The sequence below is a fragment of the Podarcis melisellensis genome (genome assembly GCF_964234715.1).
Source record: "Podarcis melisellensis genome assembly, chromosome: 12".
Lineage (NCBI taxonomy): Eukaryota > Metazoa > Chordata > Lepidosauria > Squamata > Lacertidae > Podarcis > Podarcis melisellensis.
The window spans coordinates 32,981,587-33,004,088 of NC_138544.1; the positions used below are offsets into that span (position 1 = coordinate 32,981,587).

At 43.2% G+C, this 22,502-nt stretch overlaps 1 protein-coding gene across 14 annotated transcripts in view; it reads right to left on the reverse strand.

Moving 5' to 3' along the window:
- PPP1R9A (protein phosphatase 1 regulatory subunit 9A) overlaps nucleotides 1-22,502 on the reverse strand; it is a 151,440-nt gene that overhangs the window by 12,732 nt on the left and 116,206 nt on the right. For 10 of the 14 annotated variants that reach the window (XM_081931224.1, XM_081931223.1, XM_081931211.1 and 7 more), the window contains 8 exons: nucleotides 16,876-16,929; nucleotides 14,210-14,439; nucleotides 13,090-13,186; nucleotides 11,594-11,765; nucleotides 5,729-5,886; nucleotides 4,912-5,203; nucleotides 1,103-1,190; nucleotides 918-995 (listed from right to left, as the gene is read on the reverse strand). In XM_081931224.1, the coding sequence (XP_081787350.1) occupies nucleotides 918-995; nucleotides 1,103-1,190; nucleotides 4,912-5,203; nucleotides 5,729-5,886; nucleotides 11,594-11,765; nucleotides 13,090-13,186; nucleotides 14,210-14,439; nucleotides 16,876-16,929 (1,169 nt within the window). The remainder of the gene's footprint in view (nucleotides 1-917; nucleotides 996-1,102; nucleotides 1,191-4,911; nucleotides 5,204-5,728; nucleotides 5,887-11,593; nucleotides 11,766-13,089; nucleotides 13,187-14,209; nucleotides 14,440-16,875; nucleotides 16,930-22,502) is intronic. The other 4 variants (XM_081931215.1, XM_081931214.1, XM_081931213.1 and 1 more) reach the window with 1 other exon arrangement.

The window sequence follows — 22,502 nt, forward strand, 5'->3', positions numbered from 1 at the left end:
TTTAACACAAGGTAGTAATGCACATAGATTAGACTTTTAAAAACTATAATGTCACCGCAGACAAAAAAAGAGTAAAGGAAGAAGTGTGCATGCACACGAAAGCTCATACCAATAACTAACTTAGTTGGTCTCTAAGGTGCTACTGGAAGGATTTATTTTATTTTATTTTGTTTCGACTACGGCAGACCAACACGGCTACTGGAACGCATACAGTACATCTTATGAGGCAGCACAAAGTAGTAAAAACCTACCATCAACTATACAGCAAAGAATAATAATTTCATGCTATTCAGATATTGCCTGAAATATTAACTGTTCTTCACTGTACAGTGGTACCTCGGGTTACAGATGCTTCAGGTTACATACGCTTCAGGTTACAGACTCTGTTAACCCAGAAATAGTGCTTCAGGTTAAGAACTTTGCTTTAGTTGGGGAACAGAAATCGTGCTTTGGCGGCGCGGCAGCAGCAGGAGGCCCCATTAGCTAAAGTGGTGCTTCAGGTCAAGAACAGTTTCAGGTTAAGTACAGACCTCCGGAATAAATTAAGTATTTAACCCAAGGTACCACTGTACAGGCTATTTTGGTAGTCCTAAACATATTAACTAAAGCTACTATGAAGTAAGATGTTGCAAGAGATGCAGCACTTTCTTTTTTTACCAGCCACAGATAGTTTGGTGGCTGCAACTGTAGCCGGGGGGGGGGGGGCAGCTCTAGCCTTTATTGTTGGTGCCTTGGTTACAACTAGTCTGGACTTTTGCAGTGCTCCCTATATGGGGCTCGTGTAAATTACACAGCTTGAAGGCTGGAAGACAGTAAGACTGCAATCCAATGCACACTTATGAGCAAGAAAGTTCCACTCAACACAGTAGGACTTATTTGGGCCTGAAACTGGTTATACCCATGCTGTTCACTCATACCTGCAGCCAGTAGAGACCCTAACTGCTTCCTTCTCCCTCCTCTTCTTGCCTTTGTTAGAACTCCTTCTCAAGGGAGCCCTACAACGTTAAAAGAGTCAAAAGAGTGTCCAAAAGGTAGTACACCATTTATTTATTTATTTTTAAAAAAAGGTTTTAATCTTCGTTAATGAGAAATCAATGCTTACCCCAAGTCCACAAACTTTTGTTTTATTGTCCTTATATGCCCCGTAGAAGGGCTGGATGTTCTTGGGGACTGTATACCTGTGGCACCATCTAGGACATATTTGTACATTAAAAAAACACAGTTCATTATAGCCATTTGTGTTTTACCATTAAAACAGCACTTTGTTTTTGCATCCAGAAAAATTCACACACACACACACACACACACACACACACAACCCCCCAAAATCATAACAAGTTGAACATTTATTATTCAAACAAGGCAAAACGTTGACCGCAAATGTATGGACCATATGTCTGTTAGGAAAGACCTTTGCTGTAATCTAAAAATCTGTATTTGCATCAGGTTCGGTCAAAACCTTTGTTGACGTTTAACAGCTGAAGAGACAAGCAGCTTGTTAAACTGAACTGTGGCTTGCTTCTTAAGCAGTGGGAACTGCTGTAGTGAAAACATTTTTAAGAAGGTCGCATGAGAATCTTCCCTCTGTGCTAGTAGTAGATTCTTTAGATCATAAGCCTGGGCAACAATCAGTTCTTGTTTTTGCACAATCACTAGAAAAATCTCAACTACGTCTCAAATTCTTCATGTAGCTTACTTGCCTATTTGCCACCATTCAATCCCAACAAAAGGGCTGTGGATGACTTGCTAATTTATCATGTACATACATACATACATACATACATACATACATACATAAGCTTACACTTCGTAAGTAATTAAAAGTCCAAAGAAAACTGGAGTAAAAGGAAATACTATGTGCAGTGATAATGTGTGCCTGCATAACATTGAAAGATACAAGAAAAGACAGAAAGATTAAGACACATTTCAGTGATATCTACTGCAATGGCTAATTAGTATTGATGCTGCTAATGTAAAATTCAGGACCCCGGGCCCATGTTTCTTTCTTTCTTTTTTTAATGTAGAGAGAAGCTCCGTTTCTGTATACCAGCTATTCGCAGCTCTAAGCAAATAACCCAGTTGCGATAGATGGTACTGGTAATTTTTTCAGGAAGAGATGCGAGGAAATGAGCATGTCTGCATACAGACATGCAAGCCAGGACCCAAAGAGGTGCAACACTCGACAGCAACACATGGGCTTCAAAGTCCCTTCCTTCCCAACAGCAAACCTGCCACCCAACAAGCCAGCCCTGAATGCTGTGGAAGCCTCAAAAACACCCTTTGATGCACAGTGAGCAGCTGCTTTCCAGAAACAAAGAGGTGAAAAGCCTGCTGTGCAAGCAAGACTTTGCATGTGCCTAAAAGGGCTCCTTGGAACCTGGTCAGAAGGTGTATTTGCGCTGTTACAAATGTACTGCTATTTTTATAGTGCACTTTGAAACCTCCCCCGGGGTGAGAAATGCAGAAAGGCTTTTAAATCACGAAGGGCAAACTTCCCGTGTTAACAAGAGCAAGCAAACTATATAAATCTAGGGGAACGTAACAAAAAGGTATTTTAAAACAACAGAGGGGATGCAGAGAATCTGCTATGTGCACACATGTGTTTGAGAGAGAAGGAAGATGGACTGCAAATGTCCCCTTCTGGCAAGATGCCACACGCCTAATGGGGTTAATACATCTGACGGCTCTGTGACTGTTAGGGGGTCTTGGGGTTACATTAGACTGCTAGGAAAGGGCTTGGAGTTGAAACAGTCTTGTGCTTGTGCTGAATTTACTGAGTAGGAGATTGACATCAAAAGTGTAACGTATTCCTCTGCTAGCAGGCCCGGGTGCCAAAAGGAGCCCTCCAGGCCTCTCTAGCTGACTCACAGGACTCTCCTCAGTTGTGCCCCCCTGTCCCTAGCCACAGCCTTCCGTCCTCTGCCTGCTGAATGTGTCCTTGAACAGTGGAACATGCCCAAGAACAGTACTTTCGCTTGCCTGGTTGGAGAGATGCAAGTACAGGCAAGTCCCCACTTAGGCGCATTCAAGGTATGAACGGCTGTGCATCACCGCGAACACAGAAGTGGCACGGAAAAGGGGCAAAAACGCCCCTAAAAGAGCACAAAAATGGCACAAAACAGCACCCAGCAATCCCACAAACCTTTGAAAGTGCAATTGCAGTAGCCTTTGTACCAACCTTTGAGGCCTACAGAGAGTTGGGAGTTTGAGCAAGGAGGTTTGGAGAGAACAATTGTGGTGGAGTTCGATGGATTTTTGGTTTTTTCAAAGGTTTTTAAAGGGTTTCCAGAGGTTTAGTAGTTTGCCGGCTTTTTCAATGGTGTTTCAAATATATGCGATTTCACTTAAACACACGTTGCTACATAAATGCGGAGTTGCCTGTCTAGAAAACGTGGGCTTGTGCGTGGCTGCCCTGCAGCCTTCTGCATGAAGGCAAGTCCCACCTGTTGCCCATGGTCCCTGGAAGACTGCCTAAGGGGAAATGAGGCCCCCAGGCTGATAATGACGCCCCCCCCCCAATCTCTTGCATTGTATTGTAAAAGAAAAGGAGGGGGAAACTTTCTAATTATCAAATGGTTCCTACTGGAGCACAGAATTGCTGTGCCCCAATTAGAAACACTTGCAAAAGAGGTCTTAATCGATTCAAATATTTCTATGCTGAAGCAAATGGTTTCACTTTGATTCTAACATATTCATTAAAATATGCTTTTACACTTAATGCTGCTTGTATAACACTCCTGGCGGGAAAAACATGGGATTCTCCAGTGATTAAACATTATTGAGGAATAATCATTATTAAGCAATTCTTGCTTGAGTGGGGTCATTGAGAGCAATTCTGATTGTGTATGTGAGTTATTAGGAACAAAGGAGATGATGAATACAAAGGGAGAACAATAATTGAGTTCAAGACTCTATATTTATACTACAACACCCCCCCACCCACACTGAGGCACCAATTCACACAATTCAGAGAGTGGGTGGTGTCACAATCCACTAGTTTTTGTCAGCCTGGCATAAGGCGATTCCCTATGTTCTGGATCATACTTTGAGAGCTGTATATGTGCAATAATTTCCTTGAGCTATGTATTTTTCCATGAAGATGGCAGACAAACTAAAACACAAGCTTTTGTACCACCTTCACTTCTGAAGTGCAATACATCGATTCAATCCCTCTCTGAAACATCAACCACAATTAGATACAAAAGCACTGGACCTTCTCTCACAGAATGTGAATTCCTGACATTGTACTTTAAACACTTTGCAAGGTTTCAGAACAAATCTAAAATAAGTTCTCCCCAAACTAAATTGTGTGCCCTTGATTTAAGGCCAAGACTGTATTTCACAGAATTTTGCAAATGTTTAAAATAACTGAGACATATTCTAATTGTATCTCCCAACTCACTCATTCCAAAATCAGCCTTAGGAAAAAAGCAATGGTTTTAACTAAACGGTTTAAAAGCTCAGAATGACAAAGAGGAGAAAACCAGACTTTCTAATTAGGGAAGTGCATAAAATGTTTTGTTGGAACCTTAATTATTACATTTATCTACCAGCCATATAACTGAGTTCTCTGGGTGGTTTGCACATAACAAAAAATGCAAACTACAGTACAATATTTGACCCCTTAAACCTATTACATATAAATAAAAGACAAGTAAAACCAACACAAAGACAGCAACTTAAAATCAACTTAAAATCAACATAAAACAGCTAGCAAATATCTATGAACACCGACATGTATCATTAAATTTAAAAGGCCTGTGAAAACAAAAATGTATTCGCCTGGTACCGTAGTGTGGGGAGCCAGGTGACCCTCTCTGGGAGGCGACAGAAGGACACAACCACCACCAACTGAACTCATTACATATAGCGAGAAAAGTGATGCAGCAGCATGCAAAATCACAGCTATACCTTCATCATGGAAGATACTCCTGCTGGTTGGATGATGCACAGGCGAAGCTTCGTAGCTCAGACAGGATTTTGAAGGTGAGGAGAGTGGAGTATCTCCATGGGAACATACACCACTCGTGTACGGCCGCCCTTCGTCCTGGTTTCCAGTTACGTTGTCAAATGCAAACGTTGCACTGCTAGCCACGGGGGAAAGGGAGGAAGCACCAGAATCTGATGCTGGTGAGGAGGCTCTCATACACATAGGCAGAGGTGGTTTGGCAATGTGCATGGGACTACCGTAACTGCGCGAAGGCTGTTGACATAAGAGATTGTGAAGCAGGTTATGGCATTTCAGGAACCAACCACACAGCGAGTTACTATGAAAGCGCAAGTTCACCTCTTCGGCACCTGCTTTCCATCCCGTGTCTCCTTTCGGAGAACTATTCCAATAATTTTGCACCGTTAAGCTTTTACCTTATCTGCTTTCCATTTGTAACCATTTCCTTCGCAAGGATTAGCATTTCAAGCTCTCTGAATCTAAATAAAATTACCTGCTAAGCATCAACTCGGTTGGGTTTGAATAAAAAGAATTAATAACATATTGAGGGGAGGGGGAGAGGAAATAATGAAAGACAGCACATCAGAATGTGTGTAAAATTAAATCAGATGTCTTGAAACTGCTGAAAAACACAGGTGTTTTACCTTCAAATTGGGAGAAGAAATACTTTCTTTCATTGTACATTTTCATCACAAATTAGTAAACACCGCCAGGGAGGGAGCATGGTGAAAGGAAACAACTGATGAGAAGGTTGGGGGGGGGGAGAGAGAGAAGAATCACCTTTCTTTCAAGACTGTCCTCTCCATCTGTGGAGCTGATACTGTCATACAGTCTTGTTCTAGTTGGTCTTGACCTTTTGTTCTTCACTGAAAGCTGAACTCGAGTCTTCAGTGCTTTTGAGTCCAGCCTTTCTGTCTCGGGAACTGCTTCATTAAAATCTTTCGAGAGAGAGAGAGAATAGAAAATCATGACCTGCAGTTAAACATGCCACTATCTGGAGAGATACAGTCTGCAATTCTATACAAATCAAGCCGTATTTTCATACACGTTGATCAAAATGTCATGCCCTTATTTCAGTGGAAACCATTGTCCCTTTGTTGTCATCAGATTGTGTACAACCTTGGAGCTGCTGCATGGAAATAAGAACACCAGAAGATGCTGAAGCCTCAGGAGGACCCATGGAAAGTGAAATAGAAAACCATTGTATTATAAAGTACAGCTAGTTGATGGGCAGTTTAGTTCAGTGGGGTGGTTTAAGACAGCTACCTTGCCAGTATGACACTTCTTAAGATAGTATATATGAAAACAGAAGTCAGAGCTAAGAAGATTCATGCTTAAAGAAGAACTGTAAGCAACCCTTGGTTCTTAAAACTATAAACACTCAAGAGCCACAGTACCATCCCATCTATGCTCACACACCTGCATATGATGTAATAGCTAAAGAGGTGAGGATATGACACACAAACTGCACCCCTACACTGACCTACATTCGGACATGGAACCAGACAGATTTTAAAAATGCAGCTGCTGATTTGGAACTGGCAAATGATGTTCTGTTCTGGCAAATGATGTCCTGGCCTCATGAAGACAAAAATTGTTTTACCTTAAATTAGGCACCTATTTTGATAATTGAAAAAAATATCCACCAACTGTTTATATTGTCTAGTGATTTTAGACCTTTTCCTTGTCATGGTTATTAAGCTAATTTGCTTGTTTATTTCCTTTGGGGATTACTATGGTCACTTTCTTTGTTAACTTGGGAGCTACCAATTTTTGTGTATTCTAAAACTGTGCAGAAGCCCATGCAGAGCCAAGTCTCTGGGTGGGAAGGAGGAGATTCGGTGAAAGCTTCTCCTTAAGAACCATTTGCTGAATCTCCCTGCCCCAACCCGGCAGGGTGGCAAGGCTTTGCAAGGGCTTCTTGAGGGGAAGTCCTTACAGAGCCTCATGCTCCACTCCCATCACGGGGGCAGCAGTGGGGTATTTTGCCCCAGGTGCCAAAACACCTCAAGCCACCTTCTCAATGATGACCCACGGAAAGATAAAGAACCCTGGGAGCTGTAGAATCTGTGAGGGAATACAGTGTTTCTCAAACTTTGGTCCCTAGGTTTTATTGGATCATAGCTCCCATAATCCCTCGCCTGGAATTATGCCTGGAGATGACAAGAGTTGTAGTCCAACATTTGGAGATTTGGAGATAAAACATCTGGAGATCAAAGTACAATGTATTAGGATACTTTCAGAGAATTTGCAGAATCATCACCAAAACACCCTTCCCAGCATTCCATGAGAGAAGTCACAACAACTTCATTCATATAAATTTGTACCTACTTGTTAAAAAAAAAATAGTGGGGAGGAGATCAAGATTTGTACAACAGTGTGTAGGGATGTCTGTTAATCCTTTGCCGTACTCTGTAGTCCTGCCAATGGAAGCTTCCCCTCTAAGTGCAAATAGCTGCTTTAGGAGGAGGGTGTGGTTTTCAAATGGATCACAGTTCACATGTGTGTGCAGGGAGAGGGTTAACCTCCTCACAAATTGGAGTCCTGATCACATGCACCCTTTGGTTGCTATTTAAATGTTAAAAATCAAGCATGTTAATTGTGATCTTGCAACTGATATCATGTCTAGCTTGACCCTCACTTTGTAATAGAAGTACATATGTAATTATATCCTATGAGAAGCAGCTGCAAATAGGCTTATATAACCAATACTGGTACCCCCCCATATTAAAAAAACAACTGATCCATTAGGTGAAGCCAAAGTATTCAAAGAAAGTAAGTACACAGGCAAGATGGGACCCGATCGGCATAAACATGGTTTTGACAGAGTCAGCTGAGACTTTTGCCGCTGATTGCGCAAATGGAATCAGCATGTACCCTTTTGTGTCACTATGGTTACCTAAGTCCAAAAGATCTTCATAAGGTGTTTGAAACAATAATAGCCTTAATGCCTCACAAAGAGTACTTAGAGAGGATTTCAATTTAAAAGGAGGGGCAGGAGAGAATTAACTCCTGAAGGCAATTATGCTGAAGCAATTATTTATAGTCAAGAGGATTCAGGAACAAACACAATAGGTTAACAGGAATTACCCTAACTTATTTTGCCAAGTGAATATTTCAGCGTGATTAATATAAAGAGAACAGCAACAACCCAATGGGGCAGAGGGAAGAAGTCAGGTGAAAATCAGCAATACATATTGGGGTGTGTTCACACAATTGATCCCCTCTACAAAAATTGTCCCTCTTGCCACTCCAATTGAGCTTTAATAAACCATCTCAGGTTCAAAGAGCAGTTTGGGGACTTTGCAATTAGGGCAGTCACAGGAAGCTACCTTATAGATGGAGTCACATGGTTGGTCAATCAGCTCAGTAATGGTTCTCCAGGATTCCGGAAAGGGTGCATTGCGTGTCCAGGTGCCATGCTGCCCTGGACATGCAATCAAAGCAGATGTTCTGCCACTGAGTTGTGGTTCTTCTCCAACACTGCACACATAGTGTTTATCACCCTGACTCCGAAAAATACTTTGTGAATGTACAGGAGTTAAGGCAGAAGTCTGGCTGCTCTAAGAAGCAGCATCAAAACAAACAGTAATTCAGGGTTGTTGATGTTGTTACCTAAAAATGTTGGTTATACGTGAACCCTTTTGGATTGCAGCCTAAACTAATTCTTTGCTCCTACCTTCTTTCTTCAGGGTTACGCATCTATGAAGTCTATTTTCTGCGAAATACGCTCAGAGTAATGTGCCAAACAGAAGGGTGACAAAGGAGGAAGTTTTATAACTAACCCACTAAGTAAATAGTAACATGATACATGGTGGCATTCACTCAAAAGCTTTCCTAAGAAATTTGAAACTACAGAATTAACTGCATTGCTACTGACATTTTAAAAGCACCACATTTATGCGCATGGTACTTTCTTTTTTTAAAAGTTGCTTTAAGAAAACAAACACGGCAAGGCTTTCAAGCCAGCAGGTTATGGACAGAGGATTATAGCATTAATCATAGCATGTATGCCACCTCTTCCAAAATGGTGTTATAGAATAGAAAATGGCAGTGGCCCCAGGGAAGTGGCATGGGGCAGCAACAAGACCCAGGTTCCAAAATGAGCTATTCAGATTAGAATCAAAATCTGCCTCCATTGCATAACTTGTCATCACATTGGGCAGAGGCCACATTCAGTTATTGGTATAACTGATGCAAGCTTTTGCGATTTTACAGGAATCTAGGATTCTCTCTTCACTACACACACACACACACACACAGGCTGTAAAACTTCACTATCAAGCAATTCATTCCATCTTTGAAATAGGAATAAATCATGCATTTAGAGCATAATACTGTCCATGAGGATTCCCACCATCTTGCATTACCACACTCTGAAACATCAGAGGAGGATATCTATTATCATTTCCTTGGAAGGGGAGGAGTCAAGAGACCAACTAGCAGTTTCTAACACACATCTAAATAAAGTGTATATTTCTTAAGGAGCAGAGGAGGAATGAGATACTTCCTGCTCCTAGTCAAATGCTTAACATTTCTTGCAACAGCTGCTTCTTGCCTGAATTGCACAATGGTCTCATGTCTCAGAACGCCCTAGGGAGTTGCCATAGGCTAAGAAAATACTCCCTATTTCTCAAAAAAAAATAATCAGCCTGATAGATGGTCTCCAACAGCTATTTTTTGAACATTTTGCATCATACGGAAAAGGGGAACCTGTGGCCATCTAGATATTCTTGAACTACAATTCCTGGGCTGGGGCTGATGGGACTTGGAGTCCACCAATCTTTGGAAGGCCTCTGGCCTCTGTCTCCCTATTCCTCTTTTTCATCTATCAAAAGTTTAAGTAAAAGCTTGGCCCTAGCTATACTGCATTTGCTCACAGATATCCATAGGACAGTTCAATCACACAGATATGATGGAATTTTAACTAAGGGTTGTGGGCAATACCTTCACTTCACACAATATGCATTCTTGACATGGAAAACACTTTTTTTGTGTAGGAAACAGCACGTAGATGGGGAAATGACATAGCGTGCTATAGCAAATTAAGCTTTCCCAGAATGTATATGGACAATGAAATGTGATGGGCCTACCACTGCACAAAGGTTTCACATTGTTTCCTTTGTAGAAAGTGCTTATGTGCCATGAAGTGACCTCAAAACCAGGGCCTTTAATGAAGAGTCCCATTACACACTTGCAGAGCAGCGAGATTTACTAGTCCAGTTGTCATGATGGACTTATATATGCAATGAACATCAGAGCACTCAGTTCTAGAGACTTGTGTACACCCTCAACATCACAACATTCTGTTCTTATTTCCTCTCTTTAAAAACCTACATGCCAAGGGCATTCGCTAAAAGAACATTATAAAGAATCTATTAAGGTACAGCCACAGTCGAAAGCTTATGCATAACCAGCAAAGGGCCGTACAAACAGATACGCTGCTCCTATGATGGAGGTTCTCATACACATATGAGGGTTTGTGTCCACATATGAAGATGGCAGATGTGTGTTAAAGTGTGGATCTGCCAAAATCACACACTGAGACTTACTTCCTGCAGGAGTTTTTTCCTCAGTCATGTTCCATATTCAGGACAGATCAGAGAAAAGTAGTGTGATAAAAGGACTAAAGGAAAGCTAGTGGTGACATGTTAGGGGAGAGAATGGCAGGCCTCATGTACTTTTGGCACTTGGATGACTGCACACTGATCTATTTTGGCCCAAATACATTCGTTTGTACATGTAAACTGTACATATTTATCTATCAACACAGAGAGAGAGACACGTTCATACATTTACACATTCGATTTGTTTATTTTTGCACGTAAAAGACCCCTTTTGAAAATTGTGATGTTTTGTTCTCAAGTATACAACATAAAAAACCCCAGATATGGGATATAGAAGAGGAGATATAGATTTATATTCTTAACCTTTTTATTAGCAATGTCAACAATGAACGGGGATAAAAATATAACTGAACGGAATACATGTGCTTTTACAGGCATTATGAAATTATGTATGATAGTATTACAGATGGGTCACCACATCGTACATTATGCTGGCCACATTTTTATGTCACAGAGAGCCATCAACCATCACCATATTCACGTCACTGGTGACTGCTTCACTTCGCCCCAGTCATACCAACCACAATCCCTGGCTTAGTGTCATGCCTGAATGCATTATGTCTGAAGCAGGGATTGTGCTTTGTTTCACTCCAAACAAATGGTGATGACATAGGTGCCATCTCATGCCAAAGATTGTGGGTGCCTGCAATGATGGGTTTCAGCTTTGCCCACTGACTTTGTGGGGGCCCAGCCCCACAAATACTTTATTGTGGGTGCCAAAGAACCCACAGCCCCCTGGAGTTGGCTCCAGTGGATGACGATAAGCAAAGGTTTGTCCTTGGCTTACCGGCCATAGTTGGTTTGAGTGAAACAATCCATGGTCCCTGGTTCAGAACTAACACTACGTAAGGGATCATGACCTATTTCTCCCAAGTACAACTGAGAAGGAGCAAAGGGTGCACTGGTACACAGTAAAGCATGGTATACGGCTTACCACGTCCGAAAACATTTAAGTCATTACAACTACGTCACACAGAAACAACGCAACCCTCAAGCTTATCATCTGGTTCAAACAAACCTTGACTTAAGGCATCCAGGCAAGACACTTGCTTTGCATCAAGGTTTTCCATGGCATCGCCTCTTGAGACTTCTGCAAGGGATGTTTGCCTTTCAAAAATGTTGTTGTTATTGTTAACTTGGCTCCCATTTTGCTTCAGTAACCTGAAAACCTCTGTTTCCAGTTCTCTGATCTAGGACAAATGAAGTTAACGATTAGCAAAATAAATAAAATACCGTGTATAAGTTGAGGTTTTTTGCTTTTTTAAAAAAAGTAGAAAATTGGGGGCTGTCTTGTACATGGAACATAGCAACCAGGGGAATTTTTTAAAATATTTAAGCATATGTCCGGGATTTTGGCTTGGACGGGCTAAGGCGGTACCTCCTGCTGCTGTTCCCCCTTTCCTCCCCCCCCCCGTCTCCTGAAGCCCCCGCTGGCTCAACCACTGAATCGAGAGCAGCTGCCGCCACCACCGCTGAGAGCTGCCTCAGCTACCTCTCCTTGCCCTTCCTTCCTTTTTTTCCTCTTCCCCTCTCAAACTCCCACCCTGCCCCCAGCCCGCTCACCACCTTCCTCAGCTCAGTTTGCTCAATGGCATGGTCCGGTGCAGAGTGGCTGCTGCCTCCCCCTGGCTCTTCCTTGGCACCTTGCTTGGGAGCCTGCTTCCCCGCAGCAGCAGCAGCTGCCACCGAGGGGGAGCATGTGGTGCCCCAGTTGCTGCCTTTGCTTCTGTGCCACGGGGCATTGCATGCACCTGATGCTGGAAACTTTGAGGGCGATCGCCCCAGAAAAGATCAACAACTTGCTGCTGCCAATCATCCAGATTTTCACTTTTGTTTTAGGGTTTCATTTTCTTAATTTTGGGTTTAAAACAATAGGGGTCGTCTTATGCATGGAAAAATACGGTAAAAAACCCCTTTCGCTTCATCAGATGAACAGAACCACTACCATGTATGTATTTAGTACCACACAGACATTTAGGACTGTTAATATACCAGGCATAGGCAAACACGGCTCTCCAGATGTTTTGGGACTACAACTCCCATCATCCCTAGCTAACAGGACCAGTGGTCAGGGATGATGGGAGTTGTAGTCCCAAAACATCTGGAGGGCCGAGTTTGCCTATGCCTATACTCGACCTGTGTATTGGTAAACTCTATAACGTGGGTTGCTTTGTGCTACCCTGTTGCAATGCAGTGATAATCCCCATGCAGTATAGTACTTTTGTCTGCTTATTTAAAACATTTGTAACAGGCTTGTTGATCTGGTGGACACATGTTCATCTGAACAGCTCACCTACTGTTCGCATAGGCAGACAGGCTGTACACTACTTTAACCTTACATGTGAATAACTATACAAAGATACAGCTGTCAACTATTTGTGTACAGAGGTACACAGACTGTGCACTCATTGAATGCAGCGTGTGAACATCCCTACAGCCACACCTACTCCTAAAAGGCAACAACGCTCCCAAAATAGAGTCATGAAATAAACTAAAATACTGAAAATTACTTACACGAGCTTGTAAACCTTGAACTTCTGCAAAGTGGGCTTTCTCCAGATCTTCTATTTTTTTCCTTTCAGCCTCTTGTCGCTTGATGAACTCAAGTTCTCTTAGGGAAAAATATATTTGCTGGTTAGAACAAGAGTCAGTTGCGATAGGTATTGAAAAAAAATTGATGGACTGCTACACTTAGGTATGTATTGTCTTGATAAGACCTGATAATAATGAGAATGCAGCAGCAAGAGGGAGGATATGTGGAGCAAATACTTTTATATTAAAATGAATAAGCTGAAGCTACATCGTAGGAGATTAACCTGAATTATCTCTTGTTTGCTTTATGAAAAGTTGTTAATCACCACAGTGGAAGTCGCAAAACTAAATAAATACACGTTATTAAAATTAGGCTTATAAATTTATTATGCACGTGCACAGATAATATAGTGGTGGGTTGGCGTGTGTGTGTGTTTGTGTGTGTGTGTGCGTGTGTCCTTGGAATTAAATCCTCTTTCATTTTACCACTCTTGTTTTATCTCTTTAAAGGTACAGATACAAAGATCTGGAAAGTTATGAGTAAACCTATTAGGAAGTATACATTTTTTCACATTTAGAGATTTAACCTAGAGTGGTAATATATGTTTAGAAGGTTTAAGCTCTGGCCCAGTTTGCACATCCAAAGAGGGCTGATCTTGCCTTCTTTGCTACTTCCTGCTAACACAATGGAGAAATAAATCACAATTCCTGGCTGAGAATTAAAGACTGTAGGCCAGTAGGGGCCCCCCTACATGCAAAGCAGATGCTCAGTGGTAGAGCATCTGCTTTGCATGTAGAAGGCCTTAGGTTGAATTCCTGGCTTCTCCAGGCAGGACTAGGTGAGACTTCTGTCTGAAACACTGGACAGCCAGTACAAGTCAGGGTTAGACCACACTGAGCAAGGTGCAGCAATGGTCTGACTCAGTCTAAGGCAGCTTCCTAGATCATATGGAGATTGTGGCTTGTTTCAGCCCAAGCAAACCATGGTCTGTAGCCAAATGTTGTAAGTCAGGGACTGCGGTTTATTTCTCTGGCTCTCTGCATGCCTATGCTACACAGATTGAGAAATTTTGCCTGAACCTGCATCTCAGTTCATGCTTACTTTTGCTGAAAGTCCTTAATCAGTTTCTTGGCTTTATTGTATTTCTTCTCCAGTGCCTGATACTGGCTCTGCGTTTCCTTCAGATGTTCATTGACGGTGTGACATAGGGTCTGTGCCTCAATCCAGTAGCTCTCAAGCTTCATCATCCTGTCCTTATTCTCCTCAATGTTCTGCTGAAGCTGATTCTTCTCCAGCTCCCACCTTACTTTCTCATTCTCAGCTGTCTGCAGCTTTGAAAGAGGAAGGCAGATGCTTTTACATTCAGGTACAGTTGGTTCAAAGTAACATGTATGAGGAACAGCAGCCTAGTGCTATTGTTATATGGCAGGTATAGCCAATGAGATGCCCCCTCCAGATGTTGTCGAACTCCCGCTTCCATTATCACTGGCAACTGGGGCTGGTGGGAGTTGGGGTCCGACAACATCTGGAGCCCACCATGTTGGCTATCCTTGCATACAATAAGTAATGTTCAGAACAGAAATAATTTTAGAGCACTAACGAACTTTCTAGACCATGTTAAGGCTAAATGAATAATCTCAAATGCATCATTTCCCACCTTGCATCCACCTAGGCCTCTGCGGTTTTAAAATGAACATACTACTGCTTGCATTATTATTATTTTCCCCAAAAGTTTGCCATGTGTCTAAACAAGGCAAACTGGAAATTAGTCATACAGAGATAAAATGAAGCATATTTTGACAAATTTATTGTGCAACATTACCATAGGCAGAACACTTGCTTCCTACTTGAAGGGTATTTACTGTTGTTGGAAGAAGCTTCTCTATTAACAGCTTTCATAGCTATAAAGTGGTGTGTAATAACTAATCATCTGCCTTTTATAGTTGTTGCTGGCATCTGTCTGTGTCGAGAGACAATGGGGGGGGGGGGGCTGCATTAGCAGCACCAAAGTGACTTCCCTGAGATGCAACCCCGGGTAGTGAGTATGGAGGTCCTGAGCTGCCCAGATGAGAGGACCCCACCTCTCGGCCTCGCTGGTGTGGTCCAAAGGAAAGCAGAGCAAGATGCTGGGCACCTGCTTGGCTGCCAGGAGGCAGAATACAAGGTGCCATCCAACCACCTTAGGGATCCCACTCCGGATTAGTGTAGAATTTACTCCTTAGCCCTTTCTTCTCCCCAAGATATCCCGCAAAGCAGTGGAGGTTTAGGATCAGAGTTTTCCTTCTCCTAAATGGGCTATGTTCCCAAGTTGAAGAGCCCCATCTGCCCCTCACTTCCCTCTACAGCAGGTGCAGAAATTGCCTTCATGACTTTTGGACCCACTCTTGCTCTCATCCACTCAATCTGCTGGAGTCTGTTGTTGCATGCAGGGGAAGTCCCTAACTCACCAAGGGTTTGAGACCCCTTGGCTACCCTCACCTGGTTTAGTCGGCGAGTTGAAGCCATTCCTGGGGTGCTGCCAGCTTCTAGGAGCCATATGAAAGAGCTGAATGCAGGTGGGGGACCAAAGGTGGACAAACAAAGAAGGAGCCCAGCGTGCCCCCCCACCCCTTCCCTAACACTCCATACACCCCTTTATAGTAGGTTATGTATTTAAACACCTCAGTCTAAATCCATTCATGCCAAATATGGTTCTAGCTTTAAAGGTTCACAACTCCTGGCCTTGAGAAATCACTAGGAAAATCCAGGAAAAAGTGGGTATACCTTTGGCTCATTAAAATCAAAGGGCTGTCACCTAAGCCTATAATTGTGGATTTAACTTCCATTTAAATGGGTCTTAAGCATGTAAAACAACTTGGTTTATTTATTTAGGGTTTGTTGTGGGGGTAGAGAATGAAACATGCAAAAAATACAGCAAAGACTTCTATTTTTACAAATCGCAAATGAATGGATGTTAGCCAAGTGCAACAGCCTCTGAAGGCCGTAAGATTTTCAGCAGGCAACAAAATTAGCCGCACAAGGATTTCTAGTGATAAGTAAGACTGTAATCTGGCAAGAAGATTTCTGATTTTTTTCAAATGAAGCAGAGAAAAAAAAATCAAAATAGGAAGATTATAAAAAATTATGTAGGAATTCCCCTTGTATGTTTTCTCCTTGCAGACAGGCTCACTAACATCAGTTTGAAATAACCATTTATGTGTCCACGCTGAGTTTAAAAGAAATTTGTACTTTAACTTAATTGGGGGAGGGCATCCTCTGAATTCAGCAAGGTACATAAACTGAAAGGATTTTATTTTGAAATAAAACATTTAAATGAATGTCTCATGCAGGCTTATGAACAAGGCCGGCTAATTAATATAACATAAATCCTGTTTTATTAAAGAAGAAAGTGGTATCTGAGTTAACTTCCTCATACTTTTGTCTATATAAGAAAAAAAAAGCAATACTTCGCCTTTCCAGAAGCAATTTCTGCTACATATATTAAAAGCAAATTCTTTACCATTCTCCTTTCAAGCCTGTTAGTGCTCTAATGATGTGGGGAAAGGAGTAAAAATTTAATATGCGATTGCAACTCATGATCCTCCTGAGACTCGAATAAACTATTTCTACCAAAACAAGCTCTCTGGAGCCACTGCATACAGATCTCTCTTTTTTTGCTGTGTTTTCTCAATGAGAACTTACTTTTCTTTGCTTCCCTTTGGACACAAACTTTACAGCAGCTGAAAATAAGAACATTGCTTTTTCTAGTAGCCAGTAATCATTCTTACCTTTGTCTTCAGCTTCTGAATCTCTGCTTCTGTAACTGCATGTTTGATTTGCAACTGAAAATGGAAAACCACAAAGCGAACAAGTGAGCTGCAAATGCCAGAGCTCCAATTTTTTTAAAAAAAGACTTCTATGCTGCCACCTGAATACTGTAGTACAGCACACACAGCAGAAGGCCCACAAGACTGCTGCAGTGCAGTAGACTGTAAATTAAAATATCTAGCTTGGAAAATGACTCAGTCTATGCAAGTTAATTAAAGAAAAAGTGTTGCTGGCTAGCCTCTCGGAATATCAGATTAGGACATCGAATCTGCCAGGACAAGTCAAATGTCTTGAAAGAGGAGAAAATACTGATTGTTGTATTCAGCTTGTTAGCCAGCCCGGATTTGAATATCCCCGTGCACATGAATATTCTTAGAAAGCCTCACTAACACAGATTAAGCCAGCATGTCACAGTGGGCAGCTAAAAGGCTATTAAAAGGCTCAAGCATTATGGAGGACACAACACATATAGGCTACAACCAAGGAAGGAAGCTGTTGTGACCGTCAACCTACTGCTGTGTCAAACTCAATCTCAGGAGGATGAATCACTGAAGGTATTTACGGCTGGTCTACCCTTGTGACCCATCACCCATCACATGAACTGCAGGAGAAGAATCTCCAGACTTGGACAAGGTACTATTCAGGGTGGGTGTTTGGACATTTTTTCTAAAATATTTGGGGGGGGGGTGTAATATGCCAGAGCAAAAACAAAACTGGATTTTATCAGAGTAGAATGCACATATTTCTCCAGTAGACCCCCTTTTCCATAAACATGTGCACACACGCTTACACACACATGCACACACACCAATGTACTGTGCATGTACTCACTCCGTGTACTGCAACGGTCACAGCCCATCCTGCACTAGGCACATACATTCTCTCCCATGGCCACATTTGTTTTTACATACACAGACACAGACTTGCATTATGTATATATGCAGAGCGCAGTCCTTCCCTCCATAATGAACTGGTCACCATTTACCCACAGCATTTACTCGAGCTCATGTTCTTCTCCTTTCCCTGCTACAAAGGGCTGTGGGGAGATGCATGCAAAAGAATGCACCCTCATCCTTTTTTCTGCTACGGAACACAATAACTGTGTGTGGCATGTAAAGCACTGCATTTCACCTGTTACACACAGACATGACATTGCGGTTGGGCTCCCTTTGGTCACGGAGAAAGGTGCTACAAGCTATGCCCACTTATGGCCTTTCAGCATGATCAAAGTGACCTCAACCGCACTCTCTTTTCTAAATGTCACAGATGAAGTGCAACAAGTTGTGGCTATTTATTTATCATCTAAATATATGCCTCCACCTTTCCATCCCAGTAAGTCCAAGGCAGCTAACACCCAACAAAAGGTACAGTTTCAATTTAAAAAGCCAATGAAAACGACTATCAAGACACAGAAAGGAGCAAAATGAAAACAGGAACAAGTGAAAGCAACAGCCGGCTGAAGTAAAAACAGCATTCAGCACCAGGCAACCACAATCAGCCAAAGGTCAGTTAGAACAAGGTCTGCTGGCAGAATACCATTAAAGAGGTGGCAAGATGGGTTTCCCTGGGAAGGAAGGGAATTTCAGAGTCCAGGAGCAGCAACCAAAAAGGCCTTGTTCCCACTGACCCAGGTGGTGGGGCATGCAGAGCTTACTCTTACCAGACGGTGTGGGAAAGGGAAGCTGTGAGGCTGGGGCTGCGTGGGTGCACCAGCAGGAACACCAGATTGGCTCTGCCAGTGTGCGTGCACTGTTCCATTCTTGCCACCACCTTGCCCAACCTCCACTCCATTAGGCGGCAGAGACACCACTATCAGAAGGGTGGCTTTGTGCATCCGCCACACTCGCCCTTGCTCTGATATTGGCAGGAAGCAAAAGAGGGCCTCTCCTGCAGATCTCAGACCCCAGGCAGATTCATCTTTAAAAATGTGGTTCTTCCAGTAATCTGATTACAATATGCTAAGACACCCTCTTTTTTATAAATTCCACGTAAAAAGCAATTCCCTAAATAAATTTGGCGACAGAGAAGCACAGAACACCTAGCCTTAAAGCCAATCAAAAGTCTTAAATTATTTCTCCTGCAACTCTTACTGTTTAATCCATCCTTTTAAACTGAGAAAAACCTGTATCTCCAAATCCTGAGACTGTACAGTCCAGCAATCCACTCATGTGTTCAGCGCATGAATCCAGCACTTTCACAGCTTAATTGAAAATTACAGTTCATCACGTAGCTTCTAGCCCCCTCTTACTTGCTTTTTTGAAAACACTTACACAAGCAAGTGAACTATATTTAGGCTGTTCAGTAAATAATGCAAAACAAACAGACCCTCAAACAGTTTTGTAAAATACAATCTGCTCAGGTGCAGATGGCTTTATCATTTTTCTCTTTCCTGCGCTACTAAAACAGAACCTCCCTCTTATAAAAAATAAATAACGAACGCTGACTGCATAGTCAGATAACTGTTGGAACATAGCGCAGTAGGTCCCACAGAGCTTGCAGCTGAAGCAAACAAGCCTGCCTTAATGACAAACCAAAGAGCATCCTGCGGTTTTTAGGAAGGATATGTTTCAGCAAGAGAAAGTTGTGCAACATAAAGCATGTGAGTGTACTTATATCTGAAGTCAAAACACAGCACCCAAAGAATAAAGAAAACCATCTCCAGGCTACAATTCTAAACACATCTACTGGGGGGTAAGCCCCACCAAACTGGGTGGTAAACATTAGGAATGGACAGATCAGTTCTATTTCTGGTCCTCGACAGCTCTGCAGTATGCTCATTCCTAAATCCGTTCTGCCCTGTTTCAATGTGAATCTCCAATCATTACTTTTTTAAAAAAAACAGCACAAGCATTCGCATTATCTCAGTACACATTTTACCCCCATCATACACATTTAACACATATTTTTGTATGTTTTTAGAGCTGCACTGCAAAATTCAAAGCAGCACAGAAATCAAAAGTGTAACTGTGCTCCAATCTGTGTATTAGTCCAGGAAAGCATGAATCAGATCAGATTACTTAAAAATGAGGGCCAAACCAAATCCTCAAACATCCCTAGTACACCATGCACAGCATCACAACGTAAGGCTACAAAAGTCCTTTGGATACCCACCCTTCCACCCTGGTCACACTCCTATCACTCCAACCCTAGTTACGCTAGGATAAAATAGTTCAGAATGAAATTGCTTTGTTTTTCCAGGACAAAAGGAAGGGATTCACTTAGAGCCCAACAGCTTTCGACACCTTCATTCTGGCAAACAGAAGGCAAGGGCATGCAGGGAGGACATGTTTAGGTGGGAACATCTTGCTGCATTCAGCTGGACTTATTGCCAGGTAGGTGTTCATAGGTGTGATGGGACGATGAGCTGCTTGTGCGTAAAATGCAAGTCCCTCAGAGTTTGATCAGGTTTTCAAACCTCTGCCTGTGACGGAGCCCCTCCAGCATGGCTGCGTCAATCACTAGTAGAATCCGAAAGTGGCTGCTTTCGGAAACGTTTCCAACATAAAAGCTCCTTAACGGAAACACGTCGTCTGGCCTCTCGGCGTGACAGTTTCCGTCGAGGTGTGGGTGTCCCTATAGGAGGTCCTGAGACCTCCCCACTGGTTTCGCTTGAAGCGTCTCTGAGCCATCCCTCCGACTCACTTTCCCTTGGAGTTCTTGCTCGCCCTCTACTGGTTCCCTCTTCCGCTGCTACTGCTCTCTCAACCTCAGGGAGCCTTTGCACCTGCGGCGCTTTAGATGTCAGTTCCCTGACATCCACCTCCCCTCCAGGGCCCCCTTCACCCCCTCCCGTCTCCTCTCCTACTGGCGGTGAGGAGGTAAAACCCCTGAAAGAACCTCCCTCATCTTCCGACGTCGCGAACACTTCCTTCCACTTGTTGCTGTTCCTACTCTCTAGGTACTCTTCGTCATCAGAGTCCACTCCATCTTCCAACTCCGACTCCGCGAACCCTTCCATTTCCTCTTCCTCATCGGTGGTGCCGAAATACTCCCTCCTAAACCTTGCTATAGGCTGAGGTTTCCTCGGGAACCTTTGGTGGAACGTTTCTGTTAAAACCTCGTCATTGACTTCCTCTGCACTTACCCAGGTGTTTTCTGACTCCGGTTCCCCTTCCCACGCCACCAAATACTCCACCTGATTACCCTTCCACCTGGAATCGAGGATTTCCGCTACATGGTTGCGGCGTTCCCTCTCTTCCAAGGCTGGTCCCCTGACGTGCTCCCCTTCACGTCCCCCCCTGTATGGTGACAGTAACGACCTGTGGAACACTGGGTGCAATTTCATGTGGTTGGGTAATCGGAGTTTGAAAGCTACCGGGTTGACCTGCTGAATCACCTCAAAGGGTCCCAATCTTCTGGGCCTCAGTTTCTTACAACCCCCTTTGAACGGCAACCCTTGGGTTGACAACCACACTTGATCCCCCACCCTTATGGTTTCACCTTCCCTTCTGTTCTTGTCTGCCTGCTTCTTATATTGTGCCTTGGCCCTTTCTAAGTTGAGCTGGAGGGGCTGATGGATGGCTTCCATCTCTTCTACAAAATGTTCAGCCGCTGGAACGCTCCATCTCTCCCCTCCTTCCCCTGGAAATGCCCTGGGGTGACACCCGTAATTAGCCAAAAAGGGACTCATCCCTGTGGACACATTCTCCGCATTATTGTAGGCAAATTCTGCCAACGCCAACTTTTCGACCCAATCGTTCTCTCTGTCATTGACATAACACCTAAGATATTGTTGAAGAATGCCATTTGCCCTTTCCGCCTGCCCGTTGGTTTCAGGGTGCCGGGCAGTTGAAAAATTAACTTCCACGTGTAGCAAGCTCATGAGCTTCCTCCAGAACCTGGAAGTAAATTGTTTGCCTCGATCTGAGATCACCCTCGAGGGAGCCCCGTGCAACCTAAAGATATGTTCCACAAACAACTTCGCCGTTTCTTCCGCTGTGACTGCATGTGAGCATGCTACAAAATGGCACATCTTAGTTAACAGGTCTACTACTACCATGATGGCTGTTTTCCCCTTGGACCTTGGCAGATCCGTCATAAAATCTATTGATATCGCTTCCCAAGGCCGTTCTGGTGTGGGTAAAGGTTCTAATAACCCTGCCGGCGCCCTTCTTTCCCCTTTGGCTCGCTGACATTGGTCACACCCTCTTACATACTCCCTTACATCTTCCCTCACCTTAGGCCACCAAAATTCCCTGGTAACCAACCACATGGTTTTGTGTTGCCCAAAATGTCCCGCCGTGGGGCTATCATGCAACTGCTTGAGTACTCTCCCCCTCAATTCACCTTCGGGTATATACAGTGCCCCTTTGTAATACAATGCCCCATTTCTTTCCTCAAAACCTCCGGGGCTCTCGCCCTCCCCCCTGAGACCTCTGAGCTTATCCTGGGCATATTCATCATTTTCCGTTTCCTCCACCAGTTCCCGTTGCCCCACCAGCGCCGCCCCACACACCCAGCGGTCCTCCGGGATGACATGTCTCTCGTCGATCACCTCCTCCCCTTCCCAATATTCTGGTTTGCGTGAGAGCGCATCCGCCCTGACGTTTTCTGGGCCTGGCACATAACAAATCTCAAAGTTAAATTT